The sequence below is a fragment of the Polypterus senegalus genome, chromosome 3 (assembly GCF_016835505.1).
Source record: "Polypterus senegalus isolate Bchr_013 chromosome 3, ASM1683550v1, whole genome shotgun sequence".
Lineage (NCBI taxonomy): Eukaryota > Metazoa > Chordata > Cladistia > Polypteriformes > Polypteridae > Polypterus > Polypterus senegalus.
In genome coordinates this window covers 272,229,344-272,255,298 of record NC_053156.1, presented here as the reverse complement: position 1 = coordinate 272,255,298, position 25,955 = coordinate 272,229,344, and the positions used below count along the sequence as shown (strand labels likewise).

Below are 25,955 nucleotides of genomic sequence, written 5' to 3'. Positions count from 1 at the left end.
TACATCTGTTTAATATTGTGACAAATCTAACAGACTGCCAGCTGCATGGCTCCAGATTTAATTCCAGCCTCTAACTTTATGACCCTCGGCTAGTCATGTAACCTTCCAGTGTCTGGTTGTAGTAGTAAGGAAACCATACTTGTAAAAGAGAGTCTCATATTCACACTGGAAAGGATCTATATATCATTGAGTGAAGAAACAGCTAAAGTAACTGACTGATTAAAAGTATAATTCTCCTCTCCTGCTTATTTCAGTTTATAACAGACTGTTAAGTGCAAATCTGAGAACTATAGTCAGGACTTGGGATACTCTGTTCAGGTCTATGTAACAAAGAGTCTGGAAGTGAGAACAGGGTTATCCTAAGACCTTTCCAAAATAAAACAAGAGACAATTTGGCTAAAGTAAGACACTGCTGGTTTACTGGTTCAGGCTTGACAACTGGCTTACTGTGGGAGTAAATAGCAGAGCTCACCAGAAATGAGGAAATCCTCTGTGCTCTACCTGTGCAGAGCCTTGGGATGATGTTCAGTCTGGAAAGGTGGTTTGTACAATTAGGGGAAGCGACACAGCAGACTAGATGACAGCTGTGCCATCAGTGACTCACTGTGCTGCCCTATAAAAAGTCTTAGAATGGCAATCATTTTATAAAGACATTATATTGTTATACTGAAAGAGTATGTGTCTAAGGTAATAAGTGGATATTTAACTCATCAGTGCGCACTCATGGAGATACAGAATGCACTAAACGTAAAAGGGTGGCACTGCCACCTTTCAGTAATGAGACCAGGGTTTGCCTCTCGGGCTCTCCTCGTGTTGAGTTTGCATGTTCTCCCATTGTCTGTGTTGGTTACCACCATCACTGCCCAAAGACATGCTGTTTAGGTGAATTGGCCATGGGCGGCACGGTGGTGCAGTGGGTAGCACTGCTGCCTCACAGTTAGGAGACCCAGGTTCGCTTTCCGGGTCCTCACTGCGTGGAGTTTGTATGCTCTCTCCATGTCTGCATGGGTTTCCTCCCATAGTCCAAAGACTTGCAGGATAGGTGCATTGGCGATTATAAATTGTCCCTAGTGTGTGCTTGGTGTGTGTGCGCATGCGCGACCTGCCCAGGGTTTGTTTCCTGCCTTGCGCAGGGTGTTGGCTGGGATTGGCTCCAGCAGACCTCCATGACCCTGTAGTTAGGATATAGCAGGTTGGATACTGGATGGATGGAAATTATCCATAATGTGTGTGGGTGTGTGAGTGTGTGTTTACCCTGAGATGGGCTTTCACGCTGCCCAGGGTTTCCTTCTGCCTTGTGGCGTATGCTGTTGACCCCTTAGTCTGGATGAAATGGGTCAGACAATGATGTCACATGACTAAATGTAAAATAAAAAGCCTTGCATGATGTCCCTGTTTCCATGATTAAATGATGCCAAGATTGAGGTAGGTATTTTTGTTGGTCCACAAGTCAGACATGTTATGAATGTGAAGTGGTTTTGAACATCTGCTAGTGGACCTGCATTTAGAATGTTGTTCAAAATTTTCTCGGCAACTACAGATCACCAACCTAAGTCCAGCTGGTGGACAACATGCTTTGAGCTAATACAAAACCATGAAGTACTACACGTTGCTAAAGGTTAATTTTTCACAACTTCTTCCCTTTCAATCTTGTTGCAGTCAGTGACAAACATGGTGAAAAGTTTCTACAGCATATTGCAGTGATGGAATTTGGACAAGTGGAATCCAGCAGATTATTATTGGATGTTAAAACAAGCAGCATCAGATGCTGAGTACAAATAAGAATCATCAGCAAAATGGAACTAATTGATTTCTCATTTCTCCAAATTTCCATGTGATACAGTCAATCTGAAATTATATTTGTGTTCAGCTTGAAAATATCCATGAGAATCACCAAAAAGTTTTAGGAAGTGTCATACATGTATGTCAGAGAAAAACCTTGCCAGTTCAACACAGGTACATAATACTCTGCTAGGGTGACAGGGGGAGCTGTCGCTAAGAATCTCATCTTTTCTTCTTGCAGCAGTGAGAAGAACACCTTGAGGGAAATTAACCCTGCTCTCTTCCATCCGAGTGACTTTAAAAGTTCACCACCTCATGATGTCTGTGTCTCATTTAGACCAGAACCTGATAAAGAACAAAGCTCCCCGTGACTGACTACTTTCAAGAGCTTAGAGTTTTGGAGAGCAAGAAGGCTGTGTTGCTTTTATTTCTGTTCTTGTGCCCACCAGCACTGATTTTGATTTATATTTTGTTCAAGAATTGAAAAGGGTGACCCCATTGGCACTCTAACATTTTTGTGCCTCACCCTGAATTTATTCACTCATCCCAGAAACAACAATTCTAAAAAGTGTGTTGTCCATTGTTGTAAACTCTACTGAGCATGTATCTCAGTGCGGCCTTGATCACTGGGCAGAGCTCCTAGGCAAAATTTATACAAACATGACAACTAGTGGGTTGCATGGTGGTGCAACCTGAGTTTGATCACTATCTTACGAGAAAAATCCCACAGACATAGCAAAAATATGCAAAATCCATACAGTCAATGGTCTGGAGGGGATTAGCAGGCTGCTTGGGCTCTAATATTCAAAAACATGAATTGCATTTTATTCTACTGTATATGGAGAGTTGCATTGCAAATACCAGTAAACACCATACTCCAGTCTATGGCATAGAAGGATAATTGTTTGAGTTGCATACCATGCTGAAATCATATTAAAAAAAAAAAAAGCAATATACTGTATTCTACTGCCTAGCATGTAAAGATGAATGATGTGAATGAGTCAAAAAGAACTAAAATATTATTTTGTATTTTTTAATGAGACATTTTGATAATTGAGATTAGTGAGTGGTATTATCAGCAGTTCATAGGAAACACAAAGATCTGTGTAGTATCATAAAAGTGAAAAGAATCATTCAATTTTACATTTATATAGAATGCCACAGATACAATGAATGCTTGTGAAGAGAAACGATGGACCATTTTGTCATGCTGATGTGCTTTCAGTCTCTGATTTAGCTAAGAAGCAAGCCGAATTTTAGGAAAATCCCAATAAGGCTCCTTACGATCAGTTCACTCTGAATCTTTAGGTAGTAAATGAACGCAAAAAACTGTCGATGTCCAGTGCACTATCTTTTAAAATGATCTTAATGAACAGAGATTGCATAAGGCAACCTTCATAAAAGTGTTTACACTTTTAGTTTGCACGTGATCTGTGGCAGTTAGTAATTCAGATTACAAACCACAACTGTGCCACACTTTTATGAAACAGCTTTAAACTAAACTGTGTCAGGAGAATGCTTTTTTTGGGCAAAAAAAAAGTCACTGTCCAACATTTTACAGTAATGTGCTTTACTTTCAGTTTAATAGTAGACATTCATTTAGAGGGTAGGTGCATTGGCATTTCTAAATTGTCCCTAGTGTGTGGGTGTGCATGCCCTGCGGTGGGCTGGCTGGTATTGGCTCCAGCAGACCCCCGTGATATAGCGGGTTGGATAATGGATGGATGAATTTGGTCATCTCACTGCAATGGAGACTAAAAATGAAATGACATGGCCTTACAGATGCAGAAGGCCAAAAAGGGTGTGATATTCATTCTTCATCGTAGACGAGCTTGGGTCTTTTATGACATGCCTGGACTAGATGTACCTGAGGCATTTACAGTGTTTTGATATGATGTAAAAACCGTGTTTTGCCAAAAATGCCTGCAGTTGCATTACTTATGTCAACTTTATCTCCACTTCTTTGTTGTAGTGGTGTAATATGGCAAGTGCTATAAGCAAACACGCAATGATATCCACTTTTATGTTTGACTGGAACAATAAAATCAGCACTTGATGACTCCTTCCACGTCTGACTAAATAATAAAATTCATGGTGCAGTGTTAGATCCTTCATTGGTACACAATTATGACGAAATTCAAAATATAAATGTTTCTATCCATGCTGTGTCCCCTTAGAAAATCAGAATCCCCTAAATTGAAAACTGAGCACAACTTTCTTTCAGCAAGCCAAGTTTTTCTGTAAGATTAGTAAAATATTTGAATCAAAAAAAATTCTTATTCGCTCTTACGTCATCATGGTAACTTCTGCATGTATTAGAATAACTGGCAAACACAAGATTTTAGCTATGTAATTCAGGCCTTTGTGATATACCAAAAGTCATTCAAGTTGATTTAGTTTCCCCACCATCCTGATACTTTGAAAAATATCAGTGAACCTTAAACCAGAGGCTCTAAAATTGGCATTGGCTGTCAAGGATGTGAAGAAAGAAGATATTGAGAATCTGCTGGCAAAATAGGATTGCCTTGGAACATCACAGAGTTCTATAACAGTGCTTTGACAGATGTTCCGCTACAAATATGGATGCTGAAAATGACATGGATTCAGAAGATGAAGAAGACAGTGAGGATTAAGTACTTTACTGTTTTATGGTCTCCCAGTTTATTATGGTAATTGTGAAAGATGACTGAATGACCGCTATATTTACTGTGGCTTGTGTTACTTTATATTTGTTGTTGACATAGTGTACTTAATTGTCTATGATAGCTAATTGTAGGGTCACACCATCAAAATATACAGTATGAGGTTTATTGATGATCAGGATTCAGAAGTTAGCCTACATGGAGAGCTATTGAAAGGGTGGATAAATGTAAATATCTAGGATCAGTGGTAGCCAAAGATGGAAAACTAGATGCAGTGATAACCCACAGAGTGTCGTGTGGATGGAACAATTGGAAGAAGGCATCAGGAGTATTGTGTGTTCAGTTCAAGGTCAGGTTTTTAAGATAGTGGTAAGACCAGCAATGATGTATGGAGCTGAGACGTGGGCAGTAAAGGGAGTGCAGAAGAAGAATTTAGATGTGGCAGGAGTGAGAAATATTAAGATAAATGTGTGAAGTTACAAAAAAGGAAATAATAAGAAATTTGACAATCAGAGGTCCAACTAGAGGGAGAGAAATATCTAACAAAGGACAGGAAAGTAGATTGAAGTGGTATGGACATGTGATGAGCACAAACAAAGATTATGTAAGCAAAAGACTGATGGGAATGAAGTACAGAGGAAGAGAATGGCAAGGAGGCCAAAGTGGAGGTGGTTGGATAAAGTAAAAGAAGATCTGAAGAAAAAGAGCTTAACTGGCTAAGAAGTATAGGACCGAGCTATATGGGGAAGTCTGAACAAAATACATCGACCACACATAACAGTGGGAAAAGATGAAAAAGAAAAACAAGAAGAAGATGACTGTAAGGACATTACTGTGACGCTTTCCTTATTTTACATGGTTGTTGGTGTTTCAGATGACAGTTACACATTAATTGACAATGGATTTGACTATGAAGGTTATTTTTCCCTGGTTTGTGATATGTAGTCTTTTATTATTACACTAGCAAAGCACAGAAGTGTGTTAAAGAAGTTATGAAAAAGAAAAGGAAACATTTTAAAAATAACATAATATTTGCTTTTTATTTATTTGTATAAGCACAGTCCTTTACCACCAATTATTTAATGCTAGCTCAGACTCGGCACTTAAAAGTTTCTGTCACACTTTTGCTGAGTTTGTGGCAAACACTATTCTATCCCTGACCATCTCATCTTCATTTGCATAAGCACAGTCCTTCACCAGCAATTTTAACTTAGTTACAAAGTGATCAAAAGTCTTGTTTATACCCTGCATCCTCTCATTAAACTTGTATCTCGTGAATATCATATTCGTCTTAGGCATGACAAACGCCAGCGGCAGCGTGTCTATGAACATAATTTAAAGTTAAGCTTTACACCTTGCTTTCCTATTTGTTTGCATAAGCACAATCCTTCACCAGCAATTTTTTAATGTTAGCTCAGACCAGGCACATAAAAGTTTCTCTCGCACTTTCGCTGAGTTTTTGCCAAACACTATTCTATCCCTGACCATCTCATCTTCGTTTGCATAAGCACAGTCCTTCACCCGCGAATATTTTACGGCAGCGTGTCTAGTGGATTGCTGCTGACGGACGGCCTTATATGGGCAGGCACTCAATTATGTGGGAGGCGCGATGATGAGGGGCGCAACTCCGCCTCACACGGTGACCGAGCTGCAGGCTATGGCCGTATATATGTACGTAAGTAGGTTCCAGTTATGACCGTTACGCGTAGCATTTCGAAATGAAACCTGCCTAACTTTTGTAAGTAAGCTGTAAAGAATGAGCCTGCCAAATTTCAGCCTTCTACCTACACAGAAAGTTGGAGAATTAGTGATGAGTCAGTGAGTCAGTCAGTGAATGCTTTGCCTTTTATTAGTATAGATTTATTTTATTTTCATTTTTTTAGTGTTTGTTTTAAATTTATTTCCTATGTTAATTTTGCACATATTCTGCACTTATAAAAATTTAAATAACGGACTCTTTCGTTCTATTCAGCCCTGTAACCCTGAAGAGGATTAAGCGGGCTTAGAAGATGATATATGATAGCATTGTAGTGCTATTCTGAAAAATGATGTATTTTAGATTTACTTTCAATATAGACATAAGGTACTTTTCAAACACTATACTGTCAGTAATTTCCCAAATTTGCAAAAAAAAAAAAAAGGATAAATAGATTTTTTGATGGATCTCTTCATGTGTTAATAATGAAGAATAAAACATAACAAAGATTATTTTTGTTTGTGAATTACCTTGAATCAACATACCACAAAGCACTCCATTCACAAATAAATGAAATTAAAATAAGTTCATTTTTTTACTCCTTACTAACAAGGCAGTAACTCAACTCAAAGACCTCCATCAAAGCAATGGCATTCAATAGCGTGCAGCTAAATCTTCAGCATCACTGAGGCAATTTAAATAATTTGGGGAGAGAAGAGGTAGTTTATGGTTTTTCATTGCATACACAACAGTTCAAATCTGGCACTGACGTAGACGGCATCAGTTTGTCTAATCAGACGGTGTGTGTCCCATTCTCTGATCTTCCATCCAAGAAGACGAGCCAAAGTCTGCAAACATATTTTTTGTGTGTAAAGATGAAAGGCCTGCTTGCAAACTTCCACTTATGTAACTGATAGCTTTTAAACATCTGAATACAGGAGAATTAGTTCAATTATGAAATGTCTAAAATGAAATTTGTTTCTTGGATTGTAAGCACACACCATCCTTTGTATGGAACATTAAAAGTGGCAATACTGTAGCCAGCAGGAGGACATCTAAAAGCATTCACTCATTGAGGAGCTCTTTTTGTAAAAGGTTCCTGTATAAAATCTGATTGTTGTTTCCACTGGCTATGTTAGGATCTTACTGGCTCTTTATGTTTTTTTAGATTTAAGTATATCTTTTGAATCCAATGGCGGACAAAGGTTAAAGCCTCCAGCCTTGAAGCTGTAGATTGAATAAACAGTAAATGTTAATTAAGATTTAAGTCCTTTTAACCCACTCATAACTACTGCTGTTGGCTCAAATTTAACAAGATTTTGCCCTGACTAAATGGCAGATTGGCTCACCTACTTCTAATCTTAAACTATTTTATATAAAAATGTACTGTTCCCATTCAATATATCACTTAAATGGCTTAAGGTTACACCAATCACTAATTTTCAGACAAGATGGGTGGAATGGTGGTTCTGAGCCTAAGGATCTGCTCTGGTATCCCAAAGGTTGCCGGTTTATATCCCTGCCACTGCCAAAAGAGATCTTACTCTGCTGGGCCCTTGAGCAAGGCCCTTAACCTGCAATTGCTCCAGGGGTGCTGTACAATGGCTGACCCTGCTCTCTGACCCCAAGGAGTATGTAAAAACTAACAAATTCCTAATACAAGAAATTGTATAAGGTGAAATAAACAAAAAAAGATGACACCACTAAACACTGTTGCTGCCCTGCCAGATCAAACGGTCTGTTTACTTTGATTTAAGTGCTATTTTATTTATTTCAACACCTGCTACTTTGGGTTTCATGAGTTATGGTCAACAGACACTCATAAACATAGGATTACAGGTCACTCACTGGCTTTCTTACTACATATCTGCTGATTCAGCTTGGCTGAGTAAGATCCTTCAAAAACATGGTGACAAGAACGGCAGATACACCTGTTAGAAACACAGAGGATGAAACAGGCTGAGGACACAAGCCCACTGGCCACCACTGCCCAGTGTTAGAATAGTCAATTTTCAGTCACTGGAGAACGAGCTGGACAACATCAGAGCAAGGATAAAGTTCTAACGAGACATTCGGGACTGCAACATCTTTTGGCTCACAGAGACACAGTTGACTCTGTTGTTATCATGTGATTAGTCCTGGATGACTAATCTTATATGACTGACCATATAAACAGAACAGAGGAGTCCAACAAATCAAAACGTGGAGGTTTTTTTTCTCCTGGTCAACAACAATGGGTGCGACAACAGGAACATAATGGTCTTATCACATTACTGCTCACATGACCTGCAGTGCCTGATAAAGAAATGTAGACCACTTTATCTTTCCCAAGGGCTTACTTCAGTCTTTGTCATGGCTGTGTATATTCCAACTCAAGTGGACACCAAAACAGCCCAGACCTGTATGAGAAGACCTGCAGCCAAAACCATAATTATAGCCTGGACACTGGCCTCATCACTGGTGATTTCAGGCTAGTCTCAGACAGGTAATGCCAAACTTTTATCAGCACATTACATGTTCTCCCAGAGGTACCACTGCCTAATTTCCAGGTCAGATAGACTGAGAAGGAGTTTTTTGCACTCTTGACTGTATCTGCATGTTGAATAAGGAATGTGCCTAGAGCTACATGATGCCTTTTTGTTAACTCACTTATTCAAGTTATTAACAGAAGACAGCTCATCACATAGAGTGCGATTAATGCCTTGTGATGGTCCAGCATTATATCATGTAAAATATCTTATCTTAGTCCCATTCTCTCCTTAAGTGCTATGAGTTAAATCTTCTTCTTCTTTTGGCTGCTCCCATTAGGGGTTGCCACAGTGGATCATCTTCTTCCATGTCTTTCTGTCCTCTGCATCTTGTTTTGTTACACCCATCACCTGCATGTCCTCTCTCACAACATCCATAAACCTTTGCTTTGGCCTTCCTCTTTTCCTCTTCCCTGGCAGCTCTATCCTTAGCATCCTTCTCCCAATATACCCAGCATCTCTCCTCTGCATATGTCCAAACCAACACAATCTTACCTCCCTGTAGACCTTCCCTTTCACTCTCCCTGATACCCGTCTGTCACAAATTACTCCTGACACTCTTCTCCACTCATTCCACCCTGCCTGCACTCTCTCTTTCACCTCTCTTCCACAATCTCCATTACTCTATCCTGTTGATTCCAAGTATTTCAACTCATCCACCTTCGCCAACTCTACTCCCTGCATCCTCACCATTGCACTGACCTCCCTCTCATTTACACACATGTATTCTGTCTTGTTCCTACTGACCTTCATTCCTCTCCTCTCTAGAACATATCTCCACCTCTCCAGGGTCTCCTCAACCTGCTCCCTACTATCGCTACAGATCACAATGTCATCAGCAAACATCATAGTCCACGGGGACTCCTGTCTAATCTCGTCTGTCAACCTGTCTATCACCATTGCAAATAAGAAAGGGCTCAGAGTCAATCTCTGATGTAATCCCACCTCCAACTTGAATGCATCCGTCACTCCTACTGCAGACCTCACCACTGTCACACTTCCCTCGTACATATCCTGTACAACTCTTACCTACTTCTCTGCCACTTCCTCATACAATATCACAGCTCCTCTCGAGGCGCCCTGTAATATGCTTTCTCCAGGTCCACAAAGACGCAATGTGTCTCCATCAACATCCTCAGAGCAAACATTGCATCTGTGGTGCTCTTTCTTGGCATGAAACCATATTGCTGCTCACTAATCATCACCTCACTTCTTAACTTAGCTTCCACTACTCTTTCCCATAACTTCATGCTGTGGCTCATGAATTTTATTCCCCTGTAGTTACTGCAGTCCTGCACATCCCCCTTATTCTTAAATATCGGCACCAGTACACTTCTTTCTCCACTTCTCAGGCATCCTTTCACTTTCCAAAATTCCATTAAACAATCAGGTTAAAAACTCCACTGCCTCTGGTTAAAAACTCCACTGCCATCTCTCCTAAACGCCTCCATGCTTCCATAGGTATGTCATCTGGACCAACGGCCTTTCCATTTTTCATCCTCATCAAAGCTGTCCTTACTTCCTCCTTGCTAATCCGTTGCACTTCCTGATTCACTATCTCCACATCATCCAACCTCTTCTCTCTCTCCTCTCTTCATTCATCAGCCTCTCAAAGTACTCTTTCCATCTGCTCAACACACTCTCCTCGCTTGTGAGTACTTTTCCATCTTTATCCTTTATTACCCTAACCTGCTGCACATCTTTCCCAGCTCGGTCCCTCTGTCTAGCCAATCGGTACAGGTCCTTTTCTCCCTCCTTAGTGTCCAACCTCTCATACAACTCATCATATGCCTTTTCTTTAGCCTTCACCACCTCTCTCTTCACCTTGCGCCTTATCTCCTTGTACTCTTGTCTACTTTCTGCATCTCTCTGACTATCCCACTTCTTTGCCATCCTCTTCCTCTGTATACTTTCCTGTATTTCCTCATTCCACCATCAGGTTTCCTTTTCCTCCTTCCTCTTTCCATATGTCATGCCAAGCACCCTTCTTGCTGTCATCCTTACTACATCTGGTGTAGTTTCCCAGCTGTCTGGTAACTCTTCACTGCCACCTAGTGCCTGTCTCATGTCCTCCCTAAACTCAGCCTTGCAGTCTTCCTTTTTCAACTTCCACCATTTGATCCTTGGCTCTGCCCTCACTCTCTTCCTCTTCTTGATCTCCAATGTCATCCTACAGACCACCATCCTATGCTGCTTAACTACACTTTCCCCTGCCACCACTTTGCAGTCTTCAATCTCCTTCAGATCAGCTCTTCTGCAAAGGATGTAATCTACCTGTATGCATCTTCCTCCACTCTTGTACGTAACCCTATGTTCCTCCCTCTTCTTAAAATACGTATTCACCACAGCCATGTCCATCCTTTTGGCAAAATCCTCTATCCCCTGACCTTCTTCATTCCTCTCCTTGACACCATACCTACCCATCACCTCCTCATCTCCACTGTTCCTTTCATGAACATGCCCATTGAAATCTGCTCCAATCACCACTTTCTGTCCCTTGGGTACACTGTTCATCACTTCATCCAACTCACTCCAAAAATCTTCTTTCTCACCCATCGCACACCCAACTTGCGGTGCATATGCACTAACAACATTCATCACACCTCCAATTTCCAGCTTCATAATCATTACTCTGCCTGACACTCTTTTCACTTCCAAAACACTCTTGACATACTGTTCCTTCAGAATAACTCCTACCCCATTTCTCCTCCCATCCACACCATGATAGAACAATTTGAATCCACCTCCAATCCACCTGGCCTTACTCCCTTCTATTTAGTCTCTTGCATGCACAATATATCAACCTTCATTCTCTCCATCATATCTGCTAACTCTCTCCCCTTACCAGTCATACTGCCAACATTCAAAGTTCCTACCCTCAGTTCCACTATCTTTACATTCCTCTTCTCCTCCTGCCTCTGGACACGTCTCCCCCTCTTCTTCTCCTTCTTCTTCGGCCAACAGTAGCCCAATTTCCGCCAGCACCCTGTTGGCGGTCGTTGTTAACCCGGGGCTCGACCGATCTGGTATGTAAATTTGTACTGTTGTCCGCATATTGATTTGGCAAAATTTTACACCGGATGCCCTTCCTGATGTAACCCTCCCCATTTATCTGTGCTTGGGACCGGCATGAAGAAACACATTGGTTTGTGCATCCTCTGAGGCTGGATTCGCAAATATTGGGTGGTTTAAATTGAAAAGAAGCACATCTGGGAAAAACAACTCCCGCACAGTAACTCCCAGTTTGGGAAAGGTTCCATACACTTCTGCACCATGTCTCTGAATAAATCCTAAGAATTTTGTGAGGGAGTCTAAGTTAAAGAAAATGGTTAGGTATGCTTGACCTGTCTTTAATATAAAAATTTAGTAAAAAATGCCTTTTTTAGATATGATTTCCATAGTAATCACTGCTCTGAGGAGCTTTACAAATATGGTTCAGTCCTATCGTTTTCATATTTTTGAAAATGGAGAACTAGAAACGTAAACTGCTTTATCAAACATGAGTAAGTGGTGAGGATTATAGGATTAAGTTTAACATCTTAGATACAAAACATTTGTTGCAAAATTGCTACACTGTTAAGCTGTACAAAACTAAACATTTTGGACAGCTGCTAATCCGATGTGTAAGGTGCTGACGTTATCATGTGCACTGTTTTCAGACAGAAATGATCTCAGGTCTACTTGAGTTGCTTCTCTCTACTCTGTCCTTGTTCTTCTTGACCATTCACCAGATTATGATACCGTTAACCAGCTCTTGCTTATGTCTTCCCTCAATAAACTCAGAATCCATGGTTTTGCTTTTAGCTGGGTCCTGATCGATCCTTTTGTGTCACCTGGTCTAACTCCTTATTTTCTCCACAGAAACTTTCTACATGTTTGGCTCAACAGTGTTTAGTCTATTTCTCTTTTCTTTCTACATTGTGCTCCTTAGGCAATTTTATTTCTCCACATCCCTTCTTTTACCACCTCTGTGATGATGATGCGTAAACCTTCCTTCTCATACCCTCTTACAACTCACTGATTTCAGCTCAGATCTCCAGCTGTCTCTATGCCATCTCATCACAGATAAATGTGTATCATCTTAAACTTAATGTGTTCCAAAGTTAGATATCCTGTACTTGTTTTTTTTTCTGATTATCCTTCCTCAGATTTGTCTCCAAGCATTGCTCTTGAAGATGTCACCCTCTCACCATCAGTCACACTCAGGAATCTCGCCATGACTCTGAACTCCCACTTTCTTTCATCAAATATTTTTCCTCAATGACCCAATCATGTGGTTTCTTTCTTTAGAATATATAGAGGAGTAAACACATCTTCACTACATTATGCCATGTAACTCCTTGTTTTAGCACTGGTTCTCTCTCGACTAGACTATTAAAAATGTCTACTGGTAGGGTTTCCTTCAACTGCTATCAGACCTCTCCCACTACTCCAGAATGTTGTTGCTCGACTGGTGTTCTCTGTTCCTTGTTTCACTCTTATTACTCCTCAGCTTTGGTCTCTTCACTGACTACAATAATCCAGTTTTAAAACTCTTGTCTTGACCTACAGTTCTCTGAATGACTCTGCTCCTTAATATCTCTAGTCAGTGGACTCTCCACTTGTCCCTTCAAGTAGTATCCATTCTGCATTTGACCATCTGCTAACCATCCCTCCTCTGGCCAGTTGTGCCAAGACAGGACAATGCGTCTCCATTCTTGATCCAAAGCTGTGGATTAAACACCCTTTGTCTATTACAACAGGACCCAATTTACTAATCTTTAGTAACTGTTTAGTATTTCTTCTACAGGATACCTACACTTTTACCGACAAGGAGTTTAGGATACTGATTTGTGTCTACGTCTAACTGCAGTTATAATTACATAGTAATAGCTTTACTCCCTCTTGCTCTTGTTTTTTAATCTTGTTCATTGTTGCTTTTAATTGCTTGCACCTTCTAATCAAACTTGCATGAACTTTAACCTGTTTTTTTAAGTTACCTAGGATAAAAGCATCTGCTAAATAATCATCGTCAGCTGGTAATCAAACCAGGTTCAATAGCTGGTAGACCACAACACTATGCACTATGATACCTTGAGCCAGAGTTATACAGTCTACAGAACACATAGGATTAAAAAATACTATGCTCTAATTTTACATTACAATTACGATAAAAGGATTTAATATGCAATACCAAACTCTACCAGCTGCCATTATCTCAGAGAACAATGACAGTAACATACTACAGAACCAGCAAAAATCTTGGGGCGTGTACAAAAAAATCACCAGTTTATGTTAATATTGAGCTCTTACAGTCAAATATCAAATACCTTACACCAGAAAGAAATTTACAAAAGAATGATCATTTTCATGGATGAGTTTGGGGGATTGAGGATGGTGGCAGGCTCAGAGAGGCAGTACTGATTGTGCAAAGCTACTTGACATGAAATTAATAATAGTGACATCAGAGTATCTCATCAAGCCATGTACTGTCTTGAATTTCTTTGCATTTAATGTTTCCAATAAAAAATAAATGTAATGATAAGCCCTGCCTTGAAGATAGATAGATAGATAGATAGATAGATAGATAGATAGATAGATAGATAGATAGATAGATAGATAGATAGATAGAGATCCACTTTTGTTACACTCATTTGAACTTCTTGGATTTAGGTTTTCTTTTGGAAAAATATTCAAACTAATTCAAACTAGACAAATGATATTATTCTCATCTGCATCTCATTTAAAACCAAGCCAAGCAAAATTTAGTTAAACAAAGGGTACAGAAATTAGAGACACCTGACTGTTTAAGGACAGACAATCAAAACTGCATGCCCCTATTTATTTACTTGTAGTAGGTAAGTACAAACGCAGTTTTTTTTTTTGTAATGTGTGCACAAGCCAACACCTTGTGCAGATGTGGTAATGCTTCTGGAATGAAGACTAAGGTTTTGAGATAACAGAGAGCAAAGACTGAGCTTTTCATATGTTAAATACCACTTTAATGTTATACTCCAATTGCTTCAAGGAGTCCAATGGGGTTTTGTGGTGTAAACATAAGTAGAACATGTAGACACAATTAGTGTTTGATTTTAATGTTTAGTAAACAGACAAATGAATTAGTAAGGCACTAACTAAAGGCCCTAGAGGGTAAGACTGGTGCCCAGCACCTAACTATTTAATCTCTATGTATGCAATTCAGTTAGATTAAATTGGGTCCAGGCTGGATTTCTCTTAGATGTTTTATGTTTAAAGAGCAAAAGTGATTTTCTAAGCACATATTAATAAGAAAATGTCCTTTCCCCATCCACTGTTATCTACTTTCTTCTCATCCACTGTGCTCAGTGTAATGTGTGGACCAGCACAGTACTCAGCCTTTAACATTAAAACTTTTAGATGGCAGCGTTCACTATGTCACTGTGATGGGTAAAAGTATTTAGAACAAGAGGAACTTTAAACAAATATGACACAGGTTTCTTACAGCTTCTTCTTTCTCTTTATCTTTTCCCACTTCTATGTGGAGTCAAAGTGCTTGATAACCTTCTGCATAAAACTTCTTCCTCCTCACCAGTCATGCTTCTTTCTTTCAAATCTTCTTTTACTTTATCCATCCACTTCTGCTTTGGCCTCCCCCACTTCTCTTCCCCTCTACTTCCATTCCCATCACTCTTTTGCCCAAATATCTATTGTCTCTCATCACACATCCCCACCACTTCTGCCTACTTTCCTGTCCTTCCTCAGATATCTCTCCCACTTTTGTTGTACTTCTGATTGTCTCAGATTGATTTCTTATTCTGTCCTTTTTTGTAATTGCACACATCCATTCTAACATTTTTATCTCTGCCACAACTAACTTCTTCTCCTGTGCTCACTTTACTGCCCATATCTGAGCTCCAGACATTATTATTGGTCTTTTCACACTCACACACACACTCCAACTTTGGCTACCACTGATCCTTGATATTTAAATATAACCACTCTTTTTATTAGCTCTCCCTGCAGGCTAACATTTGAATCCTGATCATCATTAAAAGCCTTTCTCCATGCTGCCAAAATCCTCTCCATTCCTCTTTTCTGCTGCTACACAACACAATGTCATCAGGAAAAAGTGTGCACTAGGGGGATTGGTCTTTTATCCTTTTACTCAACATATCCATAACCAGATCAAACAAGTAGGGACTTAAAGAAGACTCCTGGTACAGACCTCCACTAACTGGGATCTTGTCTCTTACCCCAACACTCCCTCATACATATCCTGGACAATTCTCACATTCTTCTCTGGTACTCTATTTTCTCTTCTGCACCTCCAGATCTCTTGATATGGTCATAAGTCTTCTCCAAATCCATTAACACCATACGCAGTCATTTCACTTTTTCTTGATGCTTCTTTATAAGTCTCTTACAAGTCTCTTAAATAATAAGCATATAAGACCAACTGCTTTACAGATTATATGCAGTCCTACTGGCATGTCTCCTACAGTTCTGTGGTAATCTATGTAATTTAAAACTTGCAGCTTGTTCATTGTTGGATTCATGCAGAAGCACAGTCTGACTAGCCTGCAACCATGAATTGGATTAAAGGAGCCTGAGAATGTTACGTTTTGTAACCTTTATGTAGTAAACATGTCGTACTCATTCATTCAGGTACAATGTTCCTATATTTCTACAACATAAGAAATAACAGGTTAGATTCAGGGTTACACAGTAAGTGAACAGCATGAACATAACCAACATTCTTAAGATTTCCAGCCTGAAAATTTAGTCAGGCCCCACTGCTTTTTGCTTGGTTGGACTTTTACATAATAGATTGAAGTTAGCTTTATTTTGCAGATGTCCAGTGTTTTATCTTCTTTGGCAATAATACCATTATTTACAGACAAATGCATCATAGTATGTCCCACAGAATGACATTTCATTGACATATTTATTTGGGGTCTCCTAGAGTTTTAACATCATTTTTCCTCCACTTCTAATTAACTTGGACAATTTTATAGCAATTTTCAAAACCTTTACCCCATGGGGACGGATTTCAGAGCAATCCCCAAAGCGATTCTTACTGCCATTATAGAGGAAGACTGCTTGCCCAAAATCATTAAATTCCTACTGAATGAAATTTTTAATTGATCACTGGGCTAATCCAGGGCCTTTACCTAAAAAACAAACTGTGTACATGCTCTTAAAAATGGTAAAGTTAAATTACTGGGCATAGTATAATATAGCAAAGTGATTTATAATAAGGGAAATTATGAAAGATGCTATAAGACAAACACAAAAAAGTCTGAGTTGACTGGATTTTGTTGCAGTACACAAAAATGAATATTGTCTGTCTTTTGGTTTTTTTTTTTTCTAACAGACCACATTATTTATATTCACCTACAAAGCTGATACATTTATACAATGTGACTTATAGTGCTGCGGTGGGCTGGCGCTCTGACTGGGGTTTGTTGGCTGGGATTGGCTATATATATATATATATATATACTGCGGTGGGCTGGCAGCCTGCCCTGTTTCCTACCTTACGCCCTGTGTTGGCTGGGATTGACTCCAGCAGACCCCCGTGACCATGTAGTTAGGATATAGCGGGTTGGATAATGGATATATATATATATATATATATATATATATATATATATATATATCAAATAATGCAAAGAGTACGCGACACATGTGTTTTGCCCTTATTTGGGATCATCAGGCGTATACACTCTACTGCTCCCCTCTCAGGGATCAAACCTCGAACATCAGCATCAGAGACGAAGCCCCTTTAAGCTGCGCCACGGTGTGTAGTTCGTTTATTTGACAGCCTGTAGGTCCGGAGTAATTACATTCATTGCATTCGTAGTCTGAGTCCCGACCTGAATTGTGTGGGTGGTTACCTACCAGGTAACGCTTGTGGTTGTGCCCTCTTCAGTTGCAAGAATCAGATCATGTAATGTTGCATAGTTTGCTGTCAAATAATGCAAAGAGTACGCAACACATGTTTATCGTTACCTGGTAGGTAACCACCCATACAATTCAGGTTGGGACTAAGACTACGAATGCAATGAATGTAATATACTGTATATATATATATATGTTCATTCTCTGGGCTCTTCTGAGGTACTAGCACCCAGGCTGGAAAGGGACTGCTGCTGCTAAGCTTATCCTATTTTATTCCCTCCACAGTGCAAAAGAGACACCCTGTGAGGACAATTGACTGTGTCCCTTCCCATTCCTTCGCTATATATCCCATTGTTCCAGGAAGGAGGCATCACTTGTCACGAGAATGCACAATAGGAAAAAGTTTTTTCCCATAGTGACTATAGCAGGCTTTGGTAGCCAAGAGAGGTTCCTGAGACAAGAACCCTGATTTCATTTGACCTGATTAAATGGGGTTGGCGATATATATATATATATATATATATATATATATATATATATATATATATATATATATATATATATATATATATATATATATTTTGAGAGAGAGAGAGAAAGAGAAAGACATAAAGTTGTGTTCTAAAGTGAAGTATTTTTTTCTAAATTAAAAAAAAAAATACCATGCCTTATAATGTCAAATCAAGGTATAATTGTCACCATTTTTTTTTTTACAAAAGAAACTTTATAAGATGAACTGTGAAGCACCAAACCATGATAATAAGGAAAGATATCAAGGAGCAGAGTCATTCAGACAACTGTAGGTCTTAACAGAGTTTTTAAACTAGATTATTGCAGTCAGTGAAGAGACCAAAGATGAGGAGTAGTAAGAGTGAAACAAGGAACGGAGAATACCACAATAATAAAGATCAAACTGGCATCAGTTTGGTTAAAGGATAACTTTGGTATTTTTCAAGTGAAAGTTCCAAATTATTATTAAATTAACCTTAGTGTACAGTTAGGGGTGTGTGTGTATGTGTCTGTAGGTGTTTGTGTGTGTTTGCCCTGCAATGGACTGGTGCCCTGTCCTGAGTTTGTTTCTGCTTTGTGCCCTTTGCTAGCTGGGATAGGTTCCAGCACCCCCATGAGCCTGTTCAGGACTAAGCGGGTTACAGTCTAACTGGCTAATACAGTCACTTTGGAAACCTGGCAGTTTAAATGACTTTCTCAGGGTCATTAAGTAAGCCTGAAAGGATGACTTCAGCCTCTTTTCTAGACTGCTTTGACTTTTAGGGCAGTGAAATAAGCTTAGTGCACTAGACAGTTGAGCTGGCTATTCCGTCTGTTAGAAACTTATAAACTGGGGTGGGGTATGGAAGCGAGGGGAATAAATCACATCTATATAACGAAATAATTTATTGATCATTTTTCATACTAGGTGAGCAGGAGGCAATTTCTGTTAGACCTGAGATATCTGTTGTACAGTATATCATTCATATTGTTTGTCTTGTATAAATTGATAATATGAGAGGGCAATGCCCTGGCACCCTCCAGTACATACCCTGGAACACTTACTGGAATACTTACATGGCTGCCTTGTGTTCCCAGCATCACCAGAATTTAATGTTACACATGCATGAGTTGTAGTACCAGCAAAAATATGGGTGGTGTGTGTGTTCAGGTTTTGGTACGTGACATCAGCATTGTTTTTTGCTATCAACATGTGACGGCAAGCTGCATTGCAGCTCCAACAGGATCAATTTGGTGCTTTGATGTTTGATGAATGGCTCAATGCGGTGAAGCAAATCATCAAACTTAACTGCTGACATGTTAATGTATTTGTGGTGATTTTCTTCATCCATTTCTTGAATAGGCAATACAAGCGTCGCATATTCCCCATCGTAATGGCACAAGACATTTAAAGGTGTCACATATCATCTTCTGTGTCACTTCGCAACAGAATCAGAATGCAAAAAAAGTTTTCCCTCAACTAACAACAGAGCAAAACAGAATTTTGTATTCTGACCATGATGATTTCTTTTACTGCCCCCTGGTGGAATCCTCCAGATTTAGTTAAAGTAGTATAAGCACCCTCAAGCTCCCGCGCGGCATCACGTCAATTATATCCCCATCTTAATGCTTAAGAGTCCCAGGTATTAACAGAAATGGGGCCATACGGCCAGCCATGTAATGAAAATGCAAAAGCATAGGCTCTGTTGATCTATTCATAGTGTTTAGGACAATACACTCAACTATTTTAAAGGAGTTGTGATATTTAAAATATTTCTGGTGGATATATATACTCTGTACATTGATAGCTTAATAAAATGATGAGTGTCTGTGCATCAGTCTAGTTGCTGTGTAACTGTCATTCCAAAAATTGCAACATCAAAAAATTTTTTAGTAATAAATGTATTGCATTTGTTATTCCAATAGGTGGCACATCACCAACATTAAAACTGTTTTTATGAATCAAATACCAAATCGTACATTGCAAACATTAACTCTGAGGTGTACATTGATTACTTAGATTTCAGCCTGTCTTAGAGGGGCAGCACAGCTAGCATACATACTTTCATCCATATATCCATTAGTCAGCCCCACCTATCCTGAGCTAGGCCACAGGCAGAAAACACACACAAATCACAGGTCAATTTAGCATCATCAGTGCACGAAACCTGCATGTCTTTGGGTGGTCTGATTGACCCAAAGCATCTGGAGCAACCCAACACAAAGAGACACCATGCAAACACCATACAGGCAGCATCTGAGACTTGGAGCCTTGTTTCTTTATTGCAATGCAGCAGTGCTACATCACTCTATCTGTGTGTGTGTGTGTGTGTTTATATATACAGGACAGAATAGAAGGAGAAATGGCCCACCTGGGATGGGACTGAATCAATGTCCCACTCAAAGGGAAAGATTAATGGCTGGAATGGGGAGGTGGTCTATCAAGAACAGTTTCTCCTCCAGAGTAATAGATGCCAGTGCTCCACTGGCATGGACCTAGCAAGGATGCTCACAAGGATATATGGGAATTGTAGTCCTGAGGCACAATCCCGCCAGGGTCCTTGGGTGCCACCAAGGGGTGCTGCAGGGAGAGGGACTCCCTGCTTCAGGTGACTTCCATCTGACCCAGCAGTGCTTCCATCAGGCTAAGCCCCAGTACCCAAAGTATTCTCGGGTCTGACATAAAAACGAGCCTTCCAGCCTCCTCCGGTGAGTCAGAGTCAGGAGGCAGAAGGAGGAAAAGGAGGATTGGTGATTGAAAGATTGTATTGGTCAGGAAATTAAGTATTTTGGTGCAATAAAAACCTTTATTTTGCAACTGGGACTGTTTAATGTGGTGTGTAGGGGGTTTTGGGGCTTAGCGCCGGCCCTTGTTTATTTCTATATATTTATATACAGTATATACTCACGTTCCTTAAACTTTTTGGGTTATATATATATATATATAAAACCCAAACAGTTTAAGGGACAATGAGTAACAGGTAGAAGTTGTCCACTGCCATAACACCACATTACACCACACTGCATCATTACATTTAATAATTACAAGTAAAGCTGATCAGTCGTGTCTTTGTATTTAGAAAACAGAATATAAATAATGTTTAAAACATGCTAGCACAAGCAGAAAGGGAGATGGGAAAGTGCTCATAAAAAAAGGCTTCAGTAATATTGTCATGGTATGATTCCCTAATCATGAACAGACACTTCTCCAGATGCTCAGTTTTCAATTATTATAGAGAACACATTCAATACTGCGCTCTTTGTTCAATAATGAAACTCAGTATTAACCCATTTAAGAAGTTTTTCATTTAGAGACAGGTAGATGAGGGAGCAGATGAAATGCATAAAGTTAATTATGAGCTGTCTGTTTTTACATGATTTATTTCTTGTTATACTTTACATTTAGTCTTTCTTCCATGACAGGAAGCATCATAATGCACTGGAAATCACGACTGTGTTTAATGTGCAGACATCTTTCTGTGACAAATTACTCCTTTACAGTGAACAAAGAATGAATTTAACTAGATAGCTTCAGTTCTGTAATGACTATCCTGTGCAGCCTAATCACTATACATTTAGTTTACTTGACAGAACCGCTCTATTATCTTCCTAATCCTATATTTGTAAAGGGTGATCTCCTGTTTAGAAGAACTGAATCTCTTTAAATTGCAGTGTGGCTTAGTGATTAAGGTGTTGGGCTGTTAAACACAAAGTCAATCCCTAATCCACCTGTGAATGTATGGAGACTTTTCTCCGACTTCGCTAACTCATTCATTCGGTCCAAGATACCTCCAGAGCAGGGGTCCTCAATCAAGGTCCTGGAGAGCCGCAGTGGCTGCAGGTTTTTGCTCCAACCCAGTTGCTTAATAAAAAGCACTTATTGCTAAAGTAACACTTCTGCTTCACTTTAGTGATTTTGAGCCCTTATTGCTTAATTTTGTCTTAAACAGCTATTTTAATTGCTCCTTATTATCAATAACATGCAAATGACAAGAGAGAGCAGCATTTCTCCATTTAGCTTATTTACATTTACACCTGTGTGTATTTATCTGCACTATTGGGTTTAATTAAATACTTGGAAGAAAAACGAAGAGAAAAAAGTGAAGGACTGAGAATTACTCGTCTATTTTAGCCTTCAAATCATTTGCATGATAGAAAGGGAAAGAAAATCTAGGATATGAGAATGACCTGACATAGCAGAGTTAATTTAATTTCATAGCTTGTTAGTACTTTATTGGCAAGAATTGCTTTCTAATTAAGCAACCAGGTCAGAACAAAAACCTGCAGCCACTGCAGCTCTCCAGGACTGGGATTGAGGACCCCTGCTCCAGAGACATTTGTATTACTCTATGGCCGTAAACCACTTTGTAATAGTATATATACTGTGGAAGATGCTGTATAAAATAAAAGATGTGCTCAATGATGGGGAAACAACTTAAAACAATTAACCTAGGCACAAGCTGCATGTAGCAGGTGTTATTTTAGAAACATGCATAGAAATCAAATGCAGCAGATATTCTAAAATTAATATATCACACACAATACAGTACACCGGTTCTAAATCAGAACAGGAAAAAGGAAAATGAGAGTTTGGGTAATATATATTCCTAATGGGGGACTTGAACCTTAGCTTGCAAAAGAAAAAGAAGTTATCAGACTTCAGCATGAAACCATGTGATATATTTTTCTACTTTCATTGTTTAGCTTGGAGGATCTCAAAGTATTTCGGACAATCTAAAGAGATTAAGAACCATCAATGGCTAACAGCCTCTCTTTACTGCAAACTTGGTGCATTACAATAATTATCACCTACTTAACTGAACTGCCTATGTGACTTCAACTGCCATATCTTTATAAAGTTCCCTACAAATGACAGGAAAAGAAAAACAGCACCAACAAAACTCTGTCAGACCTACACTGCTACTCAGTCTCCTTCTGTGTTGCGGGCTTATTCTGGTACTGCTGCTCTATGAGCTACAACGCTTGCTCAGAGTACAGGAAAGAAGTTGAGTAGAAGTACAAGATGTTATCGTCTGCAAGAAAGTTAGACGTGGTGTTTTGTGGTCTGTTACTTGAAAGAACTTTCGTACTGATAAGGCCACATGAAAAGGCTCTATGAAAGGTGCGTACATGTCAGCTCACAGACCACCTGTCACATGCGCACAGACCCCCAGAGGTCTAGAGACCACACTTTGAGAGCTACTGGTGTGGACTAAAGTGAACGAAGTCTCAGGAGATTCCATGTTTGCTTTTCTTCACGGCGGTGGACCCTGAGTCAATTCAAGTGCACTTTTGTTTTCCTTGATTTTACGTGCTTGTACATTGGTAGTATAAAGACAATCGCATTAACTGGAATGATGCTTTCATTTATAATCGCAAACACAAGACCGAGCTGCAAAGTCAGTTCTGAGCGAGTAAGTCGCGCCTGTACGTGATCCGGCGTCCAGTCCGAAGCGGGCTTCTACCTCGGGGAGTCGTTTCGCTGTACCGGGGCAACTCCGCAGGTAATGTCAGGGTTGACTCGTGCAGCATTCGGGTGGGAACTTGTAGCTGTACACTGCAACGGAACAAGAATGGATTTTGAAGATGCTTCTGCGTGAGCAGCACCGTTACCGTGGTATATCAGCAATCCGTCAGCTTTCTGAACTCACATTTCCGTGCAACGCAAAATGCTGCAGTCTGTTTGAGATCGGACCCGAGATGATTGCGGACCGTACTTAATATTAAATGAATTTGCCCTCGCTCATGTCAAGCAATCTGGTATCTTTCCTGATAAACGCAAATTGTTATGATAGACAGGTGTATAAATGGATGGACGGATTGATCAATTCATTTTTCTCTGAGTTTCTGCATCGAAACCCAGCGTTGTGCCAACTTCAAGCCCGCACTTTAATCACACTCACATGGGATGCTGAATTTATTTGCTGATTTTCTTGCTTAACGGATCATGAAGATTAGCGTTACAACCCGTACATACATCATGCCCAGAGAAGTGATACCCAGGATGTAATACCGAGCTACTGGACAGCAGGTGTTTAAAATGGGGAGGCAACCCCCAGTCCCCAAAATGTCCCATGTAAAATGCACAGGAACAGGTCAAATGCTCTGCAGCAACGATATAATCCAAAAGACACCACCGAAAATGTTCTAATTACTTGATCGAACAAGACCAAAATGAAGGTCCTGCCGCGGCGGTGATGGACAGAAGTCCCGTGTCTAGCTCGCGATCAAGGATTGCAAAAGTGCTGCGCTGGGAAAACAGGCGAACTTGATTCATTAAGAGGAAACGTTTAAGTGATGGCCTCAAGCAAACCCGTACGGTTAGATGCCAAGCACTTTGCACATTTTACAGTTCCCACTTATCTGTCAGACCTGTCAGAGGATTTCTTCACAGCTGCGTTGGAGAAAAAGGTGAATTTAAGAAGAGTATTTAACATCAGGAAAAAGTACTTTGTTCAAGAGCCAAGCCTCCTGTTGCCTGAAGCTGTAAACTAATACCTTCAGTATACTTTCTTACTTGCGTAATATCAATTTTGGGGAAACAAATTAGAAGCTGAACCTCTCTATACTTCATAGCATATAGCACCTTGCAGGAATGCCCAACAACAGGTCACACCTCCAATTCATGCAGTTTACACTGTGACATTTCTCACACGGGGACACCTGCCATAAACAGCACAAATCAAAGCCATCATTCATATATGCATAAAGCAGTATGTTAAAAGCATTCATCCAGCGCGACGAGTCCAAAACACAGTCTGTGAGAGTAGCCTACACTGGACCCAGCACAGCCTGCAGAAAGGAAAGTCAGCAACATGCAATTGAAAAGAAACAGCAACAGTTCTTACCTTGGCTCTGAGCAAAGTGTGGGCTGAAGTGTGTGTGTTCATCTGGCTCGCCGGTGCAGACAGAGCATAGCAAAGTCCACAGTTTGATGCATTGAGGCGAGTTGCAGCGGCTGAGCTGATCTTTCCACTGCTGGGATGTACATTCAAGACAGAGAGCTCCTTTTGCCCTGCAGTGGCCTGCCTGTCCTGTTGTGTGTGTGTGCGCGTGTGGATGTGTGTGTGTGTGAGTGAGTGCTGACTGCCACTGTAATGCAGGAATGAGAGCTTATAAAGACCTCCTCTTTTTCTCATGTGGTTTACCGGAAATTACTGGCTGGCCAAGGTTCAAGATTTATTGTAGGCTAGTGTTTAGTCTTTCTTTCTTTCTTTCTGAACAGTATGTGTATACCATTAAATTAAAGAACTGTAAATTTACTGTCTGTGTATTTACAGGCATAATTGTTTCTTTTTGAATAAATGCCATTGCATAATATTTTTTTCTAAGTGAAAACAGGAAAAAATCTATAGTCTTTCTTTCTTTCTTAAAAAATATTTAATCCAACAACAAAACCTCCGTGCTTTTACGTGAGAAAAACTAAAACCCCTCAATGACTGCCTACGTGATTTACTCAATCATTCTTAGCAGAAGAGTGTTGCACTGTGTTAGCCATAGATTGATACAGGAGAAAGTAGGGTGAAATGGCATCTTTTATTGGCTAACTAAATAGATTACAAATGCAAGCTTTCGAGGCAGCTGAAGTGTAGCTGGCCTGATGAAGGAGCCATTTCACCCTACTTTCTCCTGTATCAATCATTCTTGTCAGTTGTTTTATTTGTTTATTTAGTTGTTCTTTAAAAGCAGGTCCACTCATTTACTCATTTACATTTTTTACAAGCCTATCTCACAATTACTAATGAATGACTGGAGAATAAAATATATATATACAGATGAATACAAACAAAACACATTAGAGGTGCCTAGGTAAAACCAATATTTTTTTGTAGCTAAGGATTTGTTTTTTGCAAATATCTGTTGAACAGCGAAACCACATTCTAAACCCAAACAGAAACTCAAAAAGCCATTTAAAAATATGCAGTCTTTAGAAACAGCAACAAGAAGTCAGGTTTAACT

The 25,955-nt window shown here is 39.7% G+C and overlaps 1 protein-coding gene across 1 annotated transcript in view; it reads right to left on the bottom strand.

The window, feature by feature from the left end:
• csf1a (colony stimulating factor 1a (macrophage)) overlaps positions 1–25,103 on the bottom strand; it is a 90,459-nt gene extending 65,356 nt beyond the window's left edge. Inside the window, exon 1 of the mRNA XM_039749196.1 lies at positions 24,845–25,103. Coding sequence (XP_039605130.1) covers positions 24,845–24,886 — 42 coding nt within the window. The 5' untranslated portion in view covers positions 24,887–25,103. The remainder of the gene's footprint in view (positions 1–24,844) is intronic.
• Positions 25,104–25,955: the final 852 nt, after the last annotated feature.